Source organism: Chiloscyllium plagiosum, unplaced genomic scaffold (assembly GCF_037043375.1).
Source record: "Chiloscyllium plagiosum isolate Xiang-an unplaced genomic scaffold, Cpla_swu_hap1 HiC_scaffold_45, whole genome shotgun sequence".
Taxonomy (NCBI): domain Eukaryota; kingdom Metazoa; phylum Chordata; class Chondrichthyes; order Orectolobiformes; family Hemiscylliidae; genus Chiloscyllium; species Chiloscyllium plagiosum.
Genome location: NW_028270183.1, coordinates 16,562,298 through 16,585,595, shown reverse-complemented (window position 1 = coordinate 16,585,595; position 23,298 = coordinate 16,562,298). Strand labels below are relative to the sequence as shown.

At 44.0% G+C, this 23,298-nt stretch overlaps 1 protein-coding gene across 1 annotated transcript in view; it reads right to left on the bottom strand.

Moving 5' to 3' along the window:
* LOC122552447 (uncharacterized) overlaps nt 1-14,409 on the bottom strand; it is a 42,265-nt gene extending 27,856 nt beyond the window's left edge. Inside the window, exons 1-2 of the mRNA XM_043695178.2 lie at nt 14,373-14,409; nt 10,741-10,936 (exon numbers count right to left, since the gene is read on the bottom strand). Of these exons, the coding sequence (XP_043551113.2) occupies nt 10,741-10,936; nt 14,373-14,409 (233 nt within the window). The remainder of the gene's footprint in view (nt 1-10,740; nt 10,937-14,372) is intronic.
* Between the last annotated feature and the right edge of the window lie 8,889 nt (nt 14,410-23,298).

Sequence of the window (23,298 nt, the reverse complement as noted above, 5' to 3'; positions counted from 1 at the left end):
CAATTTCACTATTTATGCCTCACGATTCAGTGTGAATGTTCTGCCTGAGTCACAGTACACTCTTGTGTGTCACAGTTAGTCTTTTACCAGCATCACTCCTCTTTTACTATCTTAGATTGAAGAACAATGGGAACAGGATCAACTATCGCACAGATTGCAAGAGGTGTCAGTAATGAGTTAAGGAATGATTGTACCCTAATAAACCTTGTGCTTCTCCACACTTACATTATGCTACAAAGTAGAGCGTCCAGGATAATAGGAAGCTGCTTCAATAGGACCTTAAGCTGGAGAGAGATCCGAAGCTATTTACCAGGATTTTGCAGAGTATGGAAGGTTGATTAGTAAAGAATGGCTAGAGAGGCTACGACTACTTTCCATTGGAGTGTAGGAGGTTGACAGGCGACCTTACAGAAGTTTGTAAAATAACGAGGGGTATAGAGAGAATTAACGGTAGTTGTCTTTTTCCGAGGGTGGGGATTCCAAGACTGGACGACACATCTTTAAGGTGAGAGGAGAAAGATTTTAAAAAGACATGACGGGCAAATTCTTTACACCGAAGGTGATTTATGTGTGGAATGAACGTCCTGAGGAAGTGGTGGATGTGAGTATAATTACAACCTTTAAAACACATTTGGATAAGTATATGAATAAGAAAGGTTTGGAGGGCTATGGGCCAGTAGCAGGCAGATGGGACTAGTCTAATATGGGATTATGTTCAGCATGGACTGGTTGGACCAAAGAGTCTGTTTCCATGCTGTATGACTCTATGACTCTACAGGCAAAATAACTGGATTTTCACACATTTACCTGCTTTTACAAACTAGTGACATTTTCAGGGGTTGGGCCGAGTGGACCCCTTAAAAAGGTCAGAGGGAACAGGACAGTCATAGAGTCAGAGAGATGTACTGCACGGAAACGGACCCTTCAGTCCAACCCATTCATGCCAACCAGATGTCCCAACCCATTCTGCTCCCACCTGCCAGCACCTGGCCCATATCCCTTTTAAATGTTGCAATTGCACCAGCCTCCGCCACTTTCTCTGGCAGCTCATTTCATACACACACCACCCTCTCTCTGTGTTGCCCCTTAGGTCTCTTTTATATCTTTCTCCTCTCACCCTAAACCTATGCCCTCTAGTTCTGGACATCCCCACCCCAGGGAAAAGACTTTGTCTATTTACCCTATCCAGGAGTGATTGTTGGGTGCAAAGTCAGACTATGCAAAGGCTCACCTTTGTGATTCAGGACTTCATTACAACTATTAAAATTACAATAAAAGAGAAAAACTTTGCAAGTCACATTCCTCACACACACATCTCGTCACATAATTGTGCCATGTCCTGTCCATTCCAACTCACACTCCTTCCTCCCTACAAAGTCTCCATTACACATCCATACTAACTTACACCCCATTGTCCCCAATTAATCCCCATGCACCATCCATATCAACTCACTTGCCATACAATCCTATCAAATGTTGTGAAACTTGAAAGGATTCAGAAAAGATTTACAAGGATGTTACCAGGGTTGGAGGATTTGAGCCATCGGGAGAGGCTGAGTAGGCTGGGGCTGTTTTCCCTGGAGCATCAGAGGCTGAGGGGTGACCTTATAGAAGTTTATAATTTCATGAGGGGCATGGATAGGGTAAATAGACAAGATATTTTCCCTGGGGTGTGGGAGTCCAGTACTAGAGGGCACAGGTTTAGGGTGAGAGGGGAAAAATATAAAAGAAACCTAAGGGGCACCTTTTTCATGCAGAAGGTGGTACGTGTTTAGAATGAGCTGCCAGAGGAAGTGGTGGAGGCTGGTACAATTGCAACATTAAAAGGCATCTGGATGGGTATTTGATTAAGAAGGGTTTGGAGGGATATGGGCCGGGTGCTGGCAGGTGGGACTAGATTGGGATGGGATATCTGGTCAGCATGGACGAGTTGGACTGAAAGGTCTGTTTTAGTGCTGTACATCTCTATAATCCCTAAGACCCTTCCATACCACCTCACAACCCCTCATCCCAACACATTCCCCATGTCCCATTCATACTGACTCCCACCTCCTCCTCCTCCTCCTGACACTCCCGATCTCCTATCCCGGTTAACTCATCCCATGTCCCAACATACCACTTACACTCCTTCCTCCCTACGCACTCTTCCATGTCCCAGCAATACCATCTCTGCCCTCACCCATCACCTATGGCCTCTCATGCCGTCATTCCAACATATAATCCTCCATACATCCCACGAGCCTTTATACCCCTAAGCAGGTTCAAGCCATGCTCCCACCCTTTCCCCTTATGGCCTCCATGCTAACCCATCCATAGGCAGATCTCCAGAGCAGTGTTTTCTATCATTTTATTTTGGCTGCATGGACCTCTGAGGTCTGTGTGTGGCAGCGACATCCAGAACCAGACTTCAATGCCGCGACCAGCAACGGTATAGGAATCACCCTGCGCAGGTCGCTGGAGCTATCGTACAGATATGAAGCTGAGGAATGCTGCTTCAGTGTCCATTGAAGACACTGGCCTGGATTCTGCTGAATCAGGAACTTTATAAATGGCAGGCAAGTCCCGATTCCAGAATTCCTGAACACACTTTAAGGCATTCTGATTTTCAGGAGTGTCTTTTGAGGGTGTGTGTTTGGTCAGGTAAGTGCACGCATCAAATGCTCACAATCTGTCCGGCTCCACTGCTAAGTATGCATAACAAGACATGGCTGGGAGCACAGACAACGAAGAAATTGCTTGAAATAGTTCAGCCGTAGGGAAAACACTGCTTAATAGCTCTGCTTCTCTGATCTCTGCTGTCAATTACACAATACTTACTTCAAGAAGATTAAGAGGTTTTGAGTACTGACAATTTCTGCTATTGATATTCTGAATGGCCTCAATGATTGATTTTTTATTGGTCTGACAGAAGGTCTTTTTTTCAAAAAGGTGGGAAATTATAAATAAATGAATTGCTTTTTTTTGCTAAAAACAATTTTTTTTTGTCACCACAGGATTAATTGGTTTATACAGTATAAGGTGGATCAATGTGCTGTATATAGTGGTAGAGAGTGCAGTATTGGAAAAGCACAGCAGGTCAGGCAGCATCTGAGGAGGAGAAGAATCGCCATTTCAGGCATAAGCCCTTCATCAGAAAGGTATGCCCGAAACCTTAATTCTCCTGCTCCTCACCTGCTGTGCTTTTCCAGTGCCACACTCTCCACTCTGATCTCCAGTCCTCACTTTCTCCTATATAGGTGTATCCTAGCCTGGCATGGGTGGAGGGTCCATGAGGAGATCGGTGGAGGAGAATAGCCTGTCATGGATACCATGGAGGAGTGGGATGTAATAGTCTGGAACAGGGGCCATTGGGTTGGTGGGGGGAGGCATAGCTTGACATCATGACGTGTACAGGAGGTAAGCGAATGTGAGGGTGACAGGGCCTTACGTTTTCTCATGCAAACTAGGACAAGTCCCAGAGCATTGCTGTGGATCTTTTATACAGTCCACCTGGAAGCCCCTATGGCCTGAACCCTTTCTGGCATCAACTAACCCAACTACAGTCCACACACATCCTGGCAACGAAATTCCAGACTTTGCAGGTGGGCATGTAGAGCCGGGTATCTTCCTAGTCTGTTTACTCGCCTCGAGACAAAAACTCTCATTCATGTAAACTCGTTCATTAATTATACATTCCTTTTTACAGGCAGTCCTCTGGTTATGACCAGGTTCAGTTCTGTAGTCTGTTTACAACTCGATGTGTATGCTCGTCAGAACACAATGCAGGTGAAAATAAAGAAACCATTTGTGAGTACAGGAAATGTTCATATCGCGTGTCTTCAACATTACATCCCCAAATGAGACAGGTTTGTAAGTATGAGTGTTCATAAGTCTGAAAACTGTGTTGCTGGAAAAGCGCAGCAGGTCAGGCAGCATCCAAGGAGCAGGAGAATCGACGTTTCGGGCATAAGCCCTTCTTCAGGAATGAGGAGGGTGTGCCAAGCAGGCTAAGACAAAAGGTAGGGAGGAGGGACTTGAGGGAGGGGCGTTGGGAATGCGATAGGTGGAAGGAGGTTAAGGTGAGGGTGACAGGCCGGAGAAGGGTTGGGGACGGAGAGGTCGGGAAGGAGATTGCAGGTCAAGAAGGCGGTGCTGAGTCCGAGGGTTGGGACTGAGATAAGGTGGGGGGGAGGGGAAATGAGGAAGCTGGAGAAATCTGGATGCATCCCTTGTGGTTGGAGGGTTCCTAAGCGGAAGATGAGGCGCTCTTCCTCCAGGTGTCATGTGACCATGGTCTGGTGATGGAGGAGTCCAAGGACCTGCATGTCCTTGGCGGAGTGGGAGGGGGAGTTAAAGTGTTCAGCCACGGGGTGGTTGGGTTGGTTGGTGCGGGTGTCCCAGAGGTGTTCTCTGAAACGTTCTGCAAGTAGACGGCTTGTCTCCCCAATGTACAGGAGGCCACATCGGGTGCAGCGGATGCAGTAAATGATGTGTGTGGAGGTGCAGGTGAATTTGTGACGGGTATGGAAGGATCCCTTGGGGCCTTGGAGGGAAGTGAGGGGGAAGGTGTAGGCGCAAGTTTTGCATTTCTTGCGGTTGCAGGGGAAGGTGCCGGGAGTGGAGGTTGGGTTAGTGGGGGGGTGTGGACCTGACGAGGGAGTCGCAGAGGGAGTGGTCTTTCCGGAACGCTGATAGGGGAGGGGAGGGAAATATATCCTTGGTGGTGAGGTCTGTTTGGAGGTGGCAGAAATGACAAAGGATGATATTCAAAGTTTGTGCGAAGATTTGTAGCTCGGGTGCTCGTTGTTGTGTTTCTGTTCGCCAAGCTGGAAGTTTTTGTTGCAAACGTTTCGTCCCCTGGCTAGGCGACATCATCAGTGCTTGGGAGCCTCCTGCGAAGCGCTTCTTTGATGTTTCCTCCGGTGTTTATAGTGGTCTGTCCCTGCCGCTTCCGGTTGTCAGTTTCAGCTGTCCGCTGTAGTGGTTGGTATATTGGGTCCAGGTCGATGTGTTTGTTGATGGAGTTTGTGGATGAATGCCATGCCTCTAGGAGTTCCCTGGCTGTTCTCTGTTTGGCTTGCCCTATGATAGTAGTGTTGTCCCAGTCGAATTCATGTTGCTTGTTGTCTGCGTGTGTGGCTACTAAGGATAGCTGGTCGTGTCGTTTCGTGCCTAGTTGATGTTCATGTATGCGGATTGTTAGCTGTCTTCCTGTTTGTCCTATATAGTGTTTAGTGCAGTCCTTGCATGGTATTTTGTACACTGGGTTAAACACACACACACACACACCTGGGTTAAAAACCTCTCCCACAGACAGCTCACAGACACGGAAAGAACAATACTGGCCAAGGGGCTCAACTACAACCACAGGGACGCCAAGACAGCAGACTTCCTAGCAGCACTAGAATGCACACTCAGGAACAATGGACTGACAGAAGAGACACAACAAACAGTGAGACAAACTGTCGTACCTATGATAATAAGGAAGAGACAAACACATAACCTCAACACCAAGGAGAGGGAAGCACTGAAATCACTAAGAAACGATAAGAACATAATCATACTACCAGCAGATAAAGGCAGAATGACGGTCATCCTAGATAAATCTGATTACATCCAAAAAGCACAACAACTACTTGAAGATACCAACACCTACCAAAAGAGGGAGTTGACCCCACCCCACAGCTCACCAATAGGATAAATAACACACTAAGGAATCTACAAAAAAACAGACAGATAACCAGGGCTGACCTACAAAGAATGAAACCGCAAAGCAACAACACCCCCAGATTCTATGGATTACCTAAAGTACACAAACCAGACATCCCACTCAGACCCATAGTATCACTACCAGGGACACCATCATACAAACTGGCCAAAGAACTACAACAGAAATTGAAACACCTGGTCAGCGGATCCAAACACTCTATACAATCAACACAGGAATTCTTGGACATCATCAGAAATATACACATAAACAAAGAAGAAACCATGATATCATTCGACGTGACGGCACTGTTCACTTCGATTGACAAAACCCTAGCCAGGGAAACAATAGCCAACCTACTGGACATACAGAACAGAAAACAGGACGCTGAACCTATCAACAAAGACGGCATACTTAACCTACTGGACTTGTGCCTCACAACACACTTCACATTCAACAACCAGATATACGAACAAATCAACGGAACACCCATGGGATCACCAATCTCGGGACTCATAGCAGAGGCAGTTATGCAAAGGTTAGAACAAACAGTCCTACCACAAATTCAACCCAAACTCTGGGTCAGATATATCGATGACACGTTTGTAATCATTAAAAACATGGAAATAGAAAAAACACACCGGATCATTCACGCCACACTCACAGGAATCCGATTCACGAGAGAAGAAGAAAAGAATAGCCAACTCCCATTCCTAGACGTGATGGTACAGAGAACACCAGACGGAGAATTCACTACAAGAGTATACAGGAAAGCCACACACACAGACCAAGTCCTAAACTATGAAAGTAACCACCCCAACACACACAAACGAAGCTGCATCAGGACACTATTCAAAAGGGCCACAACACACTGCAGTACACCAGGACTGCAAAAAGAAGAAGAGGAACACCTATACAAGGTATTCGCCAAAAACGGATACCCGCGCAACTTCATCAGCAGATGCCTAAGAGAAAGACCACGGAACGAGGACATACCACAACCAAAAGGACTAGCCACACTACCATACATCAGGAGCATCTCGGAACTGACTGCCAGACTACTGCGACCCCTAGGACTCATAACGGCACACAAACCAACAGCCACGCTCAGACAACAACTCACCAGAACGAAGGACCTGATACCCAACATGAGCAAGACGAATGTAGTGTACAAAATACCATGCAAGGACTGCACTAAACACTATATAGGACAAACAGGAAGACAGCTAACAATCCGCATACATGAACATCAACTACCCACGAAACGACACGACCAGCTATCCTTAGTAGCCACACACGCAGACAACAAGCAACATGAATTCGACTGGGACAACACTACTATCATAGGGCAAGCCAGACAGAGAACAGCCAGGGAATTCCTAGAGGCATGGCATTCATCCACAAACTCCATCAACAAACACATCGACCTGGACCCAATATATCAACCACTACAGCGGACAGCTGAAACTGACAACCGGAAGCGGCAGGGACAGACCACTATAAACACCGGAGGAAACATCAAAGAAGCGCTTCGCAGGAGTCTCCCAAGCACTGATGATGTCGCCTAGCCAGGGGACGAAACGTTTGCAACAAAAACTTCCAGCTCATCGAACAGAACCACAACAAGGATGATATGATGTATCTGGAGGTTGGTGGGGTGGTAGATGAGGACCAGTGTGGTTCTGTCCTGGTGGCGATTGGAGGGGCGGGGTTCAAGGGCGGAGGAGCGGGAAGTGGTGGAGATTCATAAGTCTGACCTCCATAAATCCGGAACTCCATGTATTTTTAATCCTTTATAAAAACAAACATTTATATTCATGGCCCTTCATCAAAAACTTGGGTTATTAATCAAGTTATAAGCTAATAGGCACCCCATTATGATGATAGTTATGAAGTCAGTTTGCACATTCTCCCCGTGTCTGCGTGGGCTTGCTCCGGTTTCCTACCACAATCCAAAGATGTGCTGGTCAGGTGAATTGGCCATGGTAAATTGCCCACAGTGTTAAGTGCATTAGTCAGGGGTAAATATGGGGTGGGGGAATGGGTCTGGGTGGGCTCCTCTTCGCAGGGTTGGTTAGCCAAATGGCCTGTTTCCATACTGTAGGGAATCTAATCTAATGTAATAGACCTCATGTTTCTATGATTTGACAATGATTTAGCAAGCAATGACATTTTTTTGAAACTGCAGACTTAAAATATTAAACATCAACAGCTTGATACTTTCAATGAGTTTATATACTTTTTAATGTACAATCAGGTCTACTGTTAACAATTCCAAAGGACACCTGTACCTCTCCTCAAAGTATACCTGAACTTATCTAAAAGGGGTAAGCTACCTAACTAAATGGGTACACTAAATAAATAATCAGTGATTGTATGGAACATTAACATTCCTGAAAAGAGAAGATTAATTTTTTTGTCTTGCTCTCATCAGAATTAGTAGACTTGGAAAAGTGACATTATTTTATACAGCACAAGAAGAGGATACAGATAGGTCTGGCCATCACTGACGCAGCAAGAACAGTTAATTGCCAGTCTTAACATTTTGATGAAGCAGGTAGCTTCCGATCGGTCAGGGAATTACCATGGGGATACAGCAGTGATTGTCTGGCTCCATGACCCTTTTTAAGATAAAACACATTATGAATTCCTTCTGTCTACATAAATCAGGGTTCCATGCATTTACACGTGTAGCTACAATCACATGCAAATTCATCATACTGCGAGCCTGACTGAAGATCTAAAACTGGTTTCTTACCCAACTCAGATAATTTAATAAATGATTTCCAATAGCAGAATCACAACTAATGTTGCATTTACCCTTCTGAGGTTTGCAAGGACCGGCTGCTTGAGCACGATCAGCTTGCTGCCTACTATGAATACTCATTAGGACATGTTGCTTGGTACAACAGTTGCTGGGAGTCATGGCCTAAATACTGGCATCACATCAGCATTAAAACCCATATCACAGTACTTGTTTGCGTGATACACAAAAGGTCGATTTGTCTTGATGGCAGCATCCTGAGAGTGCAGAAAACCACTCATGGACTTAGTGGATAGTAGCAGCATGAGAGGTGGACTGGGAACAACCCAGGGCCAAAATGTAGGCAAAACTCTGACAGTAGTTCAGGAGCTGGAATACAGTCAGAGAGTCGCTCAGGCAGTTGGAGACATTCAATGGTGTTGCCATCACTGAATCCCCCACTATCAATATCCTGGGGGTTACCTTTGATCAGAAACTCAACTGTACTTGCCATGTAAATAGTGGTTACCTGAGCAGGTCAGAGGCTAGGAATACTGCAGGAATTAACTCTGCTCCTGACTCCCCAAAACCTATCCACCATCTACAAGGCACAAGTCAGGAGTGTGCTGGATTACTCGCCACTTGCCTGGATGACTGCAGGTCCAACAACACTGAAGAAACTTGACACCATCTAGGATAATCAACCATCTTGATTAGTACCACATTCATTCCATCCACCACCTAAGCTCAGTAGCATCAGTGTGCACTATCTATAAGAGGTACTGCAAATAATCACCAAAAATCTTTAAACAGCACTTTTCAAACTCACAACCATCTTCCACGTAGGAGGACAAGGCAGTAGATACATGGGAACACCACCACCTGCAAGATTCCCGCCAAGCCACTCACTTTCCAGACTTGGAAATATAACACTGTTCCTTCACTGTTGCTGGGTCAAAATCCTGGAATTCCCTCCCTAATGGCACTGAGGGTCTACCTACAACACATGGACTGCCAAAATTCAAGAAGGCAGCACACCACCACCTCCTCAAGAGCAACTAAGGATGGGCAATAAATGTCAGCGACACCCATGTCCCACGAATGAATAAACAAATGGGGAGGAGTTGAATGCCAGGCAGCACACCACCAGTCTTGATACTTTCTGCCCTATTTGAAATAAGTCCACAGAGGCCAGATCCTGTCACCTGATCACCCTTTATTAGAAATGCACAATATTTGACACCGATCTGGGTTCCTCAGAGCCAGCTCTCAGAGTGAACAGAACCTTTGACACTCCTGCTTCTGTCTGTTAGCCAGGGCTCCCTGATTGGACCAGGCTAACATCCCCAATCGGGGAACTCATATTTTATGAGGTCCAGCTGGCTGACCTTATTAGAATCATTACACTATTATGGGCTGTTTTTCTGCTGGAATGAGATACAGGCAGATATTAGGGGGTGTGAAGTGGATGGCAGAGCTATTACTTTTGGTACAGGTGGGGAGGTTCCCCAATAGGTTGTGAGTAAGCAGCTCAGACAGGACACAAGGTTAGTGGTGTCGAGGGTTGGGATGGGTGACAATGAGTGAGGAAAGGTATTGCAGGTGATTGTAAGAGTGGTAGGATATGGGTCAAGGAGGCTGGTACAGTGGTAGAAACAGAGTGAGTATGAGGTACTCGAGAGAAGACTGGTTGAGTGGAGGACACTGACCTCCTTCCTCCATTCTTCCAGATGGCTGAGAGTGTACTGACCCAGGTGACAACCTTGGACCAGGCAGTCATGGTCTGGTGTCAGGGCCTTCTCTCCCACTCTTGAGGGGAAGATGAATCCTGACTATCACCACTTTGTCCAAGAGGACATCCAGATCTCTGCTGGCTAAGTGATGTGGCAAATTTCCTTTCACTGACCATGTCCAGGAAAATGTCAGGAACTGTGCAGGGCAGCTCTGGACTGACAGTGCTCTTCCAGTGATGCCAGTAAAGTCCAAAATAATTTGTCAGTAGCAAGTTGTTCTGGGAACGGCACTTGGTAAGAGGGGATTATAATCAGATGAAAGGGTCACCATAGAAATGTGGGAGGTAGCTAATGAAGTGAGCTTGGTAAAGTACAGTTAGGAAATCTGCTTTGCCCCATTGCAAAAATCCTTCCAAAAACATGACCCGACTGGCACTTAGCCAAAAAATATAAGATACAGAACAAGAACTCAGAAACAGAATAGCACACAATGTTCCATGAATAGCTAGCCCTAATTAATCGTTATTTTGACTGCACACAAAATCAAAGTATGGAGGTCACACAAAAGTTTCCTTTACCTATGCTCTGTACGGTCAACATTATAACTTCTGTTTGCTAGTCTTTCATCCTCGGCTGGTTTTATTGTAATATCTTCTGACTCTTTCTCTTCTGTCACAGTCTTGCATTCCGTTTCTACTGTGTCTACGGCTTGCTCCTCACCAGGCTGCAAACATTTCTTTTTCACCTTCTTTACAACAGGTAATGCACCATCCTCTTCTATGAAATGATAAAACAAAGTTCCTCTTAAATAAATAATTACCATACCAACAAAATATTTATTTTGAAGTAGTCACAATTGTGATTTTGCAGACGAATAGTTATTGGTGCATTCACTTGCTCTGACTTTCATTACTTGGCATAAGAAGATTAATTCATCCAACCTGATCTGAGTGGCATAAGATCGTTTGACAAGTCAACTGTGCCATCAGACATTGTTAGACTTCAGCTGGATGGTAAAGCAGACAGTTCTTGAGTGAGGAGTTCGTGAGGAGATGAAGGATTCATCTATTTGTCAGAATACTGAAACCCAGTGTTTTTACAAGTGTTAGGTTAACATATATCATAGTTCTCCAAGGAGGATCTGGGACCTTCCTCCTGAATGTGTTAGGAACAATAATGTGACAAAGAAATACACATACTGTACATGCAGTCAAACAGAGTAAGCTACTTTGCTCATAGAAAACTATGAACTTTGCAATTTGCATACAGAGGAATGTACGATAACTATGTTTGGTGCAAATCAAGAACTGCATCAGTTAGCTTCAAAGAGCTCCAGAGAAGGACAGAAAAGGAAGTTTATGTTGAAAGCACTTTTAACTGTGAAATTAATTAATACTTGAAAGGTTACAGAACCCACCAGTTTTTAATACAGGCAGTTCACAAGCATTATGAATGCAAAACTTATTGAGTGATTTTCTGAAGGACACTGTTTAATAAGGTGAAACAGTTGCTGGTGAGTGGGCAAATTGGGTGAGGGCCCGTGGTGCAGGATATGATCAAGTGGAGAAAGGCCAATTTTGATGGTATTAGGCGAGAACTTTTGAAAGCTGATTGGAGGCAGATGTGCGCAGGTAAAGGGATGGTTGGAAAATGGGAAGCCTTCAGAACTGAGATAACAAGAATCCAGAAAAAGTATATTCCTGTCAGGGTGAAAGGGAAGGCTGGTAGGTAGAGGGAATGCTGGATGACTAAAGAAATTGAGGGTTTGGTTAAGAAAAAGAAGGATGCATATGTCAGGTACAGACAGGATAGATCGAGTGAATCCTTAGAAGAGTATAAAGAAAGTAGGAGTATACTTCAGAGGGAAATCAGGAGGGCAAAACGGGGACATAAGATAGCTTTGGCAAATAGAATTAAGGAGAATCCAAAGGGGTTTTACAAATATACTAAGGACAAAAGGGTAATTAGTGAGAGAATAGGGCCCCTCAAAGATCAGCAAGGCTGCCTTTGGGTGGAGCCACAGAAAATGGGGGAGATGCTAAATGAATATTTTGCATCAGTATTTACTGTGGAAAAAGATATGGAATATATAGACAGTAGGGAAATAGATGGTGACATCTTGCAAAATGTCCAGATTACAGAGGAGGAAGTCTTGAAACAGTTAAAAGTGGATAAATCCCCAGGACCTGATCAGGTGTACCCGAGAACTCTGTGGGAAGCTAGAGAAGTGATTGCTGAGCCTCTTGCTGAGATATTTGTATCATCGATAGTCACAGGTGAGGTGCCGGAAGACTGGAGGTTGGCAAACGTGGTGCCACTGTTTAAGAAGGGCGGTAAAGACAAGCCAGGGAACTATAGACCGGTGAGCCTGACCTCGGTGGTGGGCAAGTTGTTGGAGGGAATCCTGAGGGACAGGATGTACATGTATTTGGAAAGGCAAGGACTGATTCGGGTTAGTCAACATGGCTTTGTGCGTGGGAAATCATGTCTCATAAACTTGATTGAGTTTTTTGAAGAAGTAACAAAGAAGATTGATGAGGGCAGAGCAGTAGATGTGATCTATATGGACTTCAGTAAGGTGTTCGAAAAGATTACCCATGGGAGACTGATTAGCAAGGTTCGATCTCATGGAATACAGGGAGAACTAGACAGTTGGATACAGAACTGGCTCAAAGGTAGAAGACAGAGGGTGGTGGTGGAGGGTTGTTTTTCAGACTGGAGGCCTGTGACCAGTGGAGTGCCACAAGGATCGGTGATGGGTCCTCTACGTTTTGTCATTTACATAAATGATTTGGATGCGAGCATAAGAGGTATAGTTAGTAAGTTTGCAGATGACACCAAAATTGGAGGTGTAGTGGACAGCGAAGAGGGTTACCTCAGATTACAACAGGATCTGGACCAGATGGGCCAATGGGCTGAGAAGTGGCAGATGGAGTTTAATTTAGATAAATGTGAGGTGCTGCATTTTGGGAAAGCAAATCTTAGCAGGACTTATACACTTAATGGTAAGGTCCTAGGGAGTGTTGCTGAACAAAGAGACCTTGGAGTGCAGGTTCATAGCTCCTTGAAAGTGGAATCGCAGGTAGATAGGATAGTGAAGGCGGCGTTTGGTATGCTTTCCTTTATCGGTCAGAGAACGGAGTACAGGAGTTGGGAGGTCATGTTGCGGCTGTACAGGACATTGGTTAGGCCACTGTAGGTCTCCTTCCTATCGGAAAGATGTTGTGAAACTTGAAAGGATTCAGAAAAGATTTACAAGGGTGTTGCCAGGGTTGGAGGATCTGAGCTACAGGGAGAGGCTGAACAGGCTGGTGCTGTTTTCCCTGGAGTGTCGGAGGCTGAGGGGTGACCTTATAGAGGTTTACAAAATTATGAGGGGCATGGATAGGATAAATAGACAAAGTATTTTCTCTGGGGTCGGGGAGTCCAGAACTAGAGAGCATAGGTTTAGGGTGAGAGGGGAAAGATATAAAGGAGACCTAAGGGGCTACCTTTTCATGCAGAGGGTGGTATGTGTATGGAATGAGCTGCCACAGGATGTGGTGGAGGCTGGTACAATTGCAACATTTAAGAGGCATTTGGAAGGGTATATGAATAGGAAGGGTTTGGAGGGATATGGGCCAGGTGCTGGCAGGTGGGACTAGATTGGGTTGGGATATCTGGTCTGCATGGACGGGTTGGACCAAAGCGTTTGTTTCCATACTGTACATCTTTATGACTCTAAGCAGAGTGAGTTGCAAGGCAGGTCGAAATGACCCTAATGACATCGGTTCCAAAATCCCATAAGGTTGGAAGAAGAATGGGGGAAATAAGAACAATTTTCATACCAAAAGTCAAACTGAGTTTTGATTTTGACACTGAGGATTTACGAACAAGTAAGACTATATAGAGAGCATATTTAGAATTAGGAGAAAGTTCAAAGGAACACCGTCTGTACTGACTGATAAAGCAAAGGACAAGAAATTATGTGTGAGGGAGAGGTGGCAGGACAGCGGTTATGACCATGTAACACTAGTCTTTCAGGACAGGTTTATTTCAACCTGATTCGCAAAATAAAATTCAGTACTGCTGTTAACGTCTGAATGCAGATTCACAAACACCATGGGCACATTTTCTTTTCTTTTGGTTATCAGCTTGAGAAAATATGTCAGCAAGACTGCTAAATAAAATGGTCTCAGACACTTGTCCAAGAAAAAATGCTCACGCTTACTTGTAGCTACAGGGCAAGACTTCTTCCGTTTATTCATGTCACTTTTCCCAAAGAATATCTACAAAGCAACAAAATCCATAAATAGTAAAGACCATGAAAACTGAATCTGAAAGCTGAAATAAAAACAGAAGTTACATCAGCAAGTCTCCCAGTCACTCAATTAGAAACATGACCAACAATTAAGATTGAAACCAACACAGCAGTCTGCTGATAAGTCTGATTCAGATTTGTTTGCTTAAGTTTGTATGATTCAATAATTTAATTAAGCTACATAAATAACAAAATGGAAAGTAAGCACAAAAAGTTGAATTAAATGATCATTTGCATTGACACAAATTTCAAATAACTGGTTGCAACATCTTAAATACACCATTTGCTTTGGCAAAAACGGCTGTGTTTACTCACTAGCTTGCACCTCACTAAAGTGGTATTAATACTATAATAAAATAATACTATAATAAATAATAATACTATAATAAAATTACCATCCCTGTATTGTAGCAATAATGCAATTTGCTTAGTTGTATCAGCAAATGATTCAAGAACCAATGTGTGTGACATCTGTACCCAATCGTAATGCACTCTGTACAAGCTAATATACAACTACAAATATCCTGTGTGGCAGGAATCTTCAACAACATCTATTGAACTCATCAAGAAATAAAATTCATTGCAACTTTTAAAGAAAAGGTTTGGATTATATAGTGCCATTCAAAACCAGGTTGTGCCAAAGCACTCTACAACCAATGAGTACCTTGGAAGTTTGACCAGTTATAGATTTGGAAATGCAACAGCCAATTTGCACACAGCAAGCTCCCGCAAACAGCAAAGTAAGTGAATAATCTGTTTCTCTGAGGCTGAAGAAGTGATGAATATTGGCTCCTTCGATTAAAAATAGTGCCACGCAATCTTTTCCATCTATCTGACAGAGCAGGCCCTCAGCTTACTGTTTCACCCGAATGAACGCATCACCTTCACTGCAGCATTCCTTCAGAACTGCACTGGACTATCAGCATTAATCTTTTTAATGCAACCTTCTGGTAAGAGTTCCACCAACTGACAGTTCTCTCGTCCCAAACAGCGTTACCTTAAAAAAAATAATGGCGTAAAAATTGCTGGCTTAACTTTTTTACATTCAATCTGTATCTTGCAAGAAAGGTAAAACGTGATTTTTTTTTGCCAGTTAAGTCCAGCTTTTGTTAATTTACATAACCCTCTGCAAAATTGTAGCTGACATTCACTACATAATTAACGCAGCATTGTTTCAATTATGTTGTCTGCAAAATGCACGTTAACACTGTCTTTTGAGTCAAATTTCACATCCTTGGCAGTTGTGGCAACACCCATTTAGAGAATTCAAACATCCTTCAAGTACCCTAATTACAGGTTGCTTACAAACCTCATGATACTATCTGCTAGCCCATGCAGTTTGGCAATATTCCCTACATTTACAATAATATCTTATTAAAACTGGTGGCACTGGTATTATTCAGCTGCCCTCAAATCTGCTAAAGCATAGACCAGATCTAAAAGTTAAAGTTCTAAATTGGAGGAAGGCCAATTTTAATGGTTTAGGTAAGAACCTTCAAAAGTTCATTGGGGGTGGATATTCGCAGGTAAAGGGACAGCTGGAAAATGGGAATCTTCAAAAATGAGATAACGAGAGTCCAGAGACAGTATGTTCCTGTTAGGGTGAAAGGCAAGGCTGGCAGGTGTAGGGAACACTTGATGACTAGAGAAATTGAGGTTTTGGTCAAGAAAAAGAAGCATATGTCAGGTATGGACAATAGAGATCAAGTGAATCCTTAGAAGAGAATAAAGGCAGTAGGAGTATACTTAAGAGGGAAATGAGGAGGGCAAAAAGGGAACATGAGATATCTTTGGCAAAAAGGGCTAAGGGATTCTATAAATACATTCAGGACAAAAGGGCAATTAGGGAGACAATACAGCCCCTCAAAGATCAGCAAGGTCGCCTGTGTGTGGAACCGCAGGAGCTGGGGGAGATAATAAACAAGTGTTTTGCATTAGTGTTTACTGTGGAGAAGGACATGGAAGATATAGAATGTGGGAAAATAGATGGTGACATCTTGAAAATGTCCATTGAGATGTAGATGGAGGATATCTTAAAACACATAAAGGTAGATAAATCCCCTGGACCTGATCAGGTGTACTCTAGACCTCTGTGGAAAGCTGGGGAAGTGATTGCTGGACCTCTTGCTGAGATATTCAGATCAACAATAGTCACAGGTGAGGTGCTGGAAGACTGCAGGTTGGCTAATGAGGTGCCACTATTTAAGAAAGATGGTAAGGAAAAGTCAGGGAACTATAGACCAGTGAGCCTGACATTGTTGATGGGCAAGCTGTTGGAGGGAATCCTGAGGGACAAGATTTGCATGCATTTGGAAAGGCAAGGACTGATTAGGGATAGTCCTTGGCTTTGTGCATGTCTCAAGAACTTGATTGAGTTTTTTGAAGATCGAACGAAGAGGAATGATGAGGTAAGAGCGGTGGATGTGATCCATATGGACCTAAGTAAGACATTTGACAAGGTTCCTTATACTAGAATGATTAGCCAAGGATCGATCACACGGAATACAGGGAGATCTAGCCATCTGGATACAGAACTGGCTCGAAGGCAGAAGACAGAGGGTGGTGGTGGAGGGTTACGTTTCAGACTGGAGGCCTGTGACCAGTGGTGTGCCACAAGGATCGGTGCTAGGTCCACAGATAACACCAAAATTGGAGTGTAGTGGACAGCGAAGAAGGGTACTTCAGAGTGCAACGGGATCTTGATCAGATAGGCCAATGGACTGAGAGGTAGCAGATGGAGTTTAATTTAGATAAATGCGAGGAGCTGTATTTGGAGAAGGCAAACCTGTGCAGGATATATACACTTAATGGTAAGGTCCTGGGAGTGTTGCTGAACAAAGAGACTTTGGAGTGCAGGCTCATGGTTCCTTGAAAGTGGAATTGTAGGTAGATAGGATAGTCAAGATAGCTTCTGATAAACTTTCCTTTATTGGTCGGAGCATTGTTTATAGGAGTTGGGAGGTCATGTTGCGGCTGGACAGGACATTGGTTTGGCCACTTTTGGAATATTGTGTGCAATTCTGGTCTCCCTCCTATTGAAAGGATGTTGTGAACTTGAAAGGGTTCAGAAAAGATTTACAAGGGTTGGAGGGTTTGAGCTACAGGGAGAGGTTGCATAGGCTGGGGCTGTTTTCCTGGAGCATCGGAGGCTGAGGGGTGACCTTATAGAAGTTTATAAAATCATGAGGGGCATGGATAGGGTAAATAGACAAGGTCTTTCCCCTGGGGTGGGGGATTCCAGAACTAGAGAGCATAGGGTGAGAGGGGAAAGATTTAAAAGGATCTTAAGAGGCAATGTTTTCACACAAAGGGTGGTGTGTGTATGGAGTGAGCTGCCAGTGCAAGTGGTGAGGCTGGGACAATTACCACATTTAAAAGACATCTGGATGGGTATATGAATAGGAAACCTTTAGAGGGACATAGGCCAAGTACTGGCAAATGGGACTAAATTAATTTAGGATATCTGGTTGGCATGGGCAAGTTGGACTGAAGGGTCTGTTTCTGTGCTGAACATCTCTATGACTGTATGACTCTAAGTGTTATAGTAGTCAATATAGTAGTCAACCAGATATCTCTGTGATGTTGTAACCTTGCAAATGATTAGTGTTGTAAAAAAAACTTCAAACATCTGATTCAAAAAAACCCCACTATCTAGTATACATTACATGGACTAACATATATAGGCATTGCGCCAGACAGGTCAATACGAAGGCTGAACATGAGGCTGGGAGATGGAAGTGAGGTGGCTGATGTCTGGAGCATGGGAGAACGTGATGGATTCTGGGGGCAGGAAATGCAGTGAGCCACTGTACAGATAAGGGGAGCCTGGAGCCAAGGTCCATGAGCCAGTTGCTGTTTTGCAGAAGCCAGGAGGGGGAGCTGGAAGCAGAGAGCTGCCTTTTTGTCAAGGCAGCCATGTGTCTGCTTGTTCCATGGATTTCGGGGGAAAGGGAGCTGAGGGAGGCAGGGAGTCCAAATCAATGATAGGGTAGGTGAGAGACATAAAAGGAAGGGGGGAGTGAGGGAGGCTGCAAGGGAGCAACAAAGACAGGGGACCTGCAAGAGATGTAAGGGAGGGGTGGGGTGGGGTAGGGCGGAGAGAGAGAGAGAGAGAGGGGCTGAAAAGGAGTAGGAGAGAGACACTGCAATGAGGAGGACAGGGAAAGGAGAGGCAAGTTCTAAGAACAGAAAAAGGAGAAGGAGGCTCCAAGGGCAAGGCCCATGAGAGGGAGGTGGCAAGGATAGGGAAGGAAGAGGAAGGCTGCAAAGAAAGCAGTTTCAAACCTGTCAATAAAGGAACACTCAGCTAACTAGGAGCTAGGAAAAACTGAAACCGTTCAGGTAATGAACTACTTACAAATGAATATGTTATCTCTGGCTTAAGGCTGTGTATGTTCAGGAGATTTCTGTGGAAAGCTGTAGTAGATGATGCTTTTGTAATAAACACCATATCAATCTGAGATTCAGGATAATAAAGTGTTGGTAAATACCTGGCTAAAATATTCCAATTTTGTACAAATGCAATGGAAACACATTAACTATGACCTCACCAGTCTGCATAAGGTTTGTTTAGGGTGATGTCTTTTTGTGCATTCTATTGTAACACAGATTCCAAACCCCACAAGCAATGTACCTTTAATTTAGTTACATGACACCTTGACATGTGACATTCTGGTATAACGGTACTCATTTTGCCTTCAGTCTCTCTCTCTCTGTAATGGAGTCAGTCAGTTAGATGTGCATAATGTACACAAGCATCAGCAAACACAAAACCAGATTACCTCTGTGATGCTGTGACCTTGCAAATGGTTAGTGTTGTAAGAAACAACTTCAGACATCTGATTCAAAAGAACCCCACTATCTGGTATATCAGGGACTGACATATATTGAATCACAGTGGAAGTACATACTGGAGGATTGTGGTCATGGATGCTACCTGACCCGCTGTGATCTCCAGCATTTGTTGTTTTCAGTACAGATTTCAGCATCGAAAGTAATTTGCTCCTAAAAAAAGCTGCAAAAGTGACAGTAATGCTACAATGGTTAGCAAATTTTATAGATGTACCATTGAAAGCAGTCTATCCAGATGCATCACAGCGTGGTTTAGCAACTGCTGTTCCCAAGACCGCAAGAAACTACGGAGAGTCGTGAACACTGCACAGTCCATCACACAAAAACCAACGTTCCATCCACTGACTCCATCTATACTTGCCACTGCCTTGGGAAAGCAAACAACATCATCAACGACCTGTCCCACCCTGGTCATATTCTTTTCCACCCTCTTCCATTAGACAGAAATATAAAAGTTTGTATAAAACATACAAACGGATTCAAGAACGGCTTCTTCCCAGTTGTTATTATCGTATGAGGAAAGGCTAAGGCACTTGGGGTTGTTTTCATTGGAGAAAAGAAGGTTTAGGGGTGACTTGATAGAGGTGTACAAGATGATTAGGGGTTTAGATAGGGTTGACCGTGAGAACCTTTTTCCACGTATGGAGTGGAAAAAGGGGGCATAGCGAGTCGTGAGTTCATGGAATGCCCTGCCAGTAGCAGTGCTGGACTCTCCCTCTTTATGGGCATTTAAGCGGGCATTGGATAGGCATATGGAGGATTGTGGGCTAGTGTAGGTTAGTTGGCCTGGATCGGTGCAACATCGAGGGCCAAAGGGCCTGTACTGCACTGTATTGTTCTATGTTATTAGTCTTCTGAATGGACTTCTCAAATTTTAAATTTAATGTTGATCTCATTGTATTCCTTGGTCCATTCCATTACCCTAACACACTTTGTATGATATGATCTGCCTGTACTGCACACAAAACAAAACTTTTCACTGTACCTAGGTATATGTGACAATAACTAATGAAATCAAACCAAATCAAAAAACTGTGAAAACACTTTTTCCCTAATAATTGTCATCAATCTGTTCAAGTTCAGATTTGAGTTAACAAATACAATCAAAACTGATAGATACAAACCTATACTGAAACAAGGGGAGTACTTTACATCAGGGGAAAAAAAAACGAAAACAAGAGGCTGCTGCTTTAATTTTTGTTTGAAAAGGGACTTTTAAAGATTCTGAAAGGACAACTCCAAAGCACTCCTTGAAGAAAATCACTAAGAAGTGGAATTCTATGTAAAAAAAAGGCTTATCCATGTCGATATGTTGGCCAGTTCTACCATTTATTTTTCCAATCAGTGTGAAAATTTTTAAAAAGCCCATGTAATTTCATCGCCCCCTTTCTGGCACTATGCCACCTCTTGGCAGAAACCTGCAACTACAAGCCTGTAATTCCTAACTGGGCAACAACATACAATTAAAACAAAGAGAAGCCAATTATTTTTTTTAAAAATTCACTGCACTGCAATACAGATTCTCATGCTGATATTTTAAAAAGCATCAGGGTACAAATGAAAGAATGCAAACCAAACTTCTAACTATGGATTGTCACATATTCACCATTCTTTTCTTTGGTTCTGTCAGATCTTTATATTTCCTGAATCAATAGATAATTGTCAAAGAATAATAGGCAGTCAAAAGTTTTTTTTTCACTTGGATACTGAAGGCCTAACAAGAATAAAAATCGCTGCTATCTCTAACAATGACCCAAAGATCCTGATAACATTTCTAAGATTTCAGAATTAGATTTTATTGCCACATGTACTTAAGTACAAGTATCTCCCACTTTTCAAATGCTTACTTTATACAATTTTGCTTTTGCAAACGACCTACATTAGTCCCTGTTTTTGCAAATCCTAAGAGGATTTTAACTTTTATGAAAAACGGCGATACTTTTTCCCAAATAAATCAAACACCTTCGCTTTACATTTTCGGCCAATGAAAGGTTTCCTGGCAACGCCCTACTTTCGGATAGCAGGGGCTACCTGAATAGGAACACAGGAGTACAGTGAAAAATGGACAAAGTTGCCATTCTCCAGCACTACCTTGGATACAAAACCAGAATTTTAAAAAAGCAGAAATAAAAGAAATAGATACAAAAGGAAAAGAAAAATCATCCAGATGCAATAGGAAGAAAAATATCCAGATCTTAGAAATCCCATTTCAATAAAGGTGTATGGAACGCCCAGTTTCTGATGTAGGCACCAGGGACTAGCTATGGTCTGCAGGGTTTTGTGCTACTGCCACGGTCCCAATCACCAAGAGATGCTTTGTCATTGACAATGTCCCGAATCACCAAGAGATGCTTTGTCATTGACACCGTACCCAATCACCAAGCGATGCTTTGTCATTGACACCGTCCTCATTCACCATGAGATGCTTTGTCATTGACGCCGTCCCCAATCACCAGGAGGAGCTTTGTCATTGACACCGTCCCCAATCACCGGGTGGAGCTTTGTCATTGACACCGTCCCCAATCACCATGAGATGCTTTGTCACTGATGCTGTCTCCAATCACCAAGAGATGCTTTGTCATTGACGCCGTCCCCAATCACCAGGAGGAGCTTTGTCATTGACACCGTCCCCAATCACCGGGTGGAGCTTTGTCATTGACACCGTCCCCAATCACCATGAGATGCTTTGTCACTGATGCTGTCTCCAATCACCAAGAGGTGCTTTGTCATTGACAACCGTCCCCATACACCAGGAGGAGCTTTGTCATTGACACCGTCCCCAATCACCGGGTGGAGCTTTGTCATTGACACCGTCCCCAATCACGAAGAGATGCTTTGCCACTGACACCGTCCCCAATCACGAAGAGATGCTTTGCCACTGACACCGTCCCCAATCACCAAGAGGTGCATTGTCATTGATGCCATCCCCAATCACTGGGAGGAGCTTTGTCATTGACATCATACCCAATCACCAAGCGATGCTTTGTCATTGATGCCGTCCCCAATCATCAGACAAGCTTTGTCATTGACACCAAACCCAATCACAAGGAGATGCTTTGTCATTGGCACCGTTGACAATCATCATGAGGAACTTTCTCATTTACACCATCCCCAATCACCAAGAGATGCTTTGTCATTGACGGCATCCCCACTCACGAAGAGATGCTTTGCCACTGACACCATCCCCAATCACCAAGAGGTGCTTAGTCATTGACGCCGTCCCCAATCACCGGAAGGAGCTTTGTCATTGACGCCGTCCCCAATCACTGGGAGGAGCTTTGTCATTGACACCATACCCAATCACCAAGCGATGGTTTGTCATTGACACCATCCCCATTCACCATGAGATGCTTTGTCATTGACACCGTTACCAATCACCGGGAGGAGCTTTGTCAATGACACCGTCCCCAATCACCGGGAGGAGCTTTGTCATTGACAACATCCCAAATCACCAAGTGTTGCTTTGTCATTGACGCCGTCCCCAATCACCAAGAGGTGCTTTGTCATTGACACCATCACAATCACCGGCAGGTGCTTTGTCATTGATGCCGTCCCCAATCATCAAGAAGTGCTTTGTCATTGACACCGTCCCCAATCACCGGAAGGAGCTTTGTCATTGACGCCGTCCCCAATTACCAAGAGATGCTTTGTCACTGACACAGTCCCAAATCACCAAGATGTGCTTTGTCATTGACATCGTCCCAAATCACCAAGAGATTCTTTATCACTGACACCATCCCCAATCACCAAGAGCTGCTTTGTCATTGACATTGCGCCAATCACCGGGAGGAGCTGTGTCATTGACACCGTCCCAATCACCAGGTGGTGCTTTGTCATTGACACCGTGTACAATCACCAAGAGATGCTTTGTCATTGACTCGGCCCCAATCACTGGGAGGAGCTTTGTCATTGACGCCGTCCCCAATCACCGGGACGAGCTTTCTCATTGACACCAACCCCAATTACCAAGAGATGCTTTGTCCCT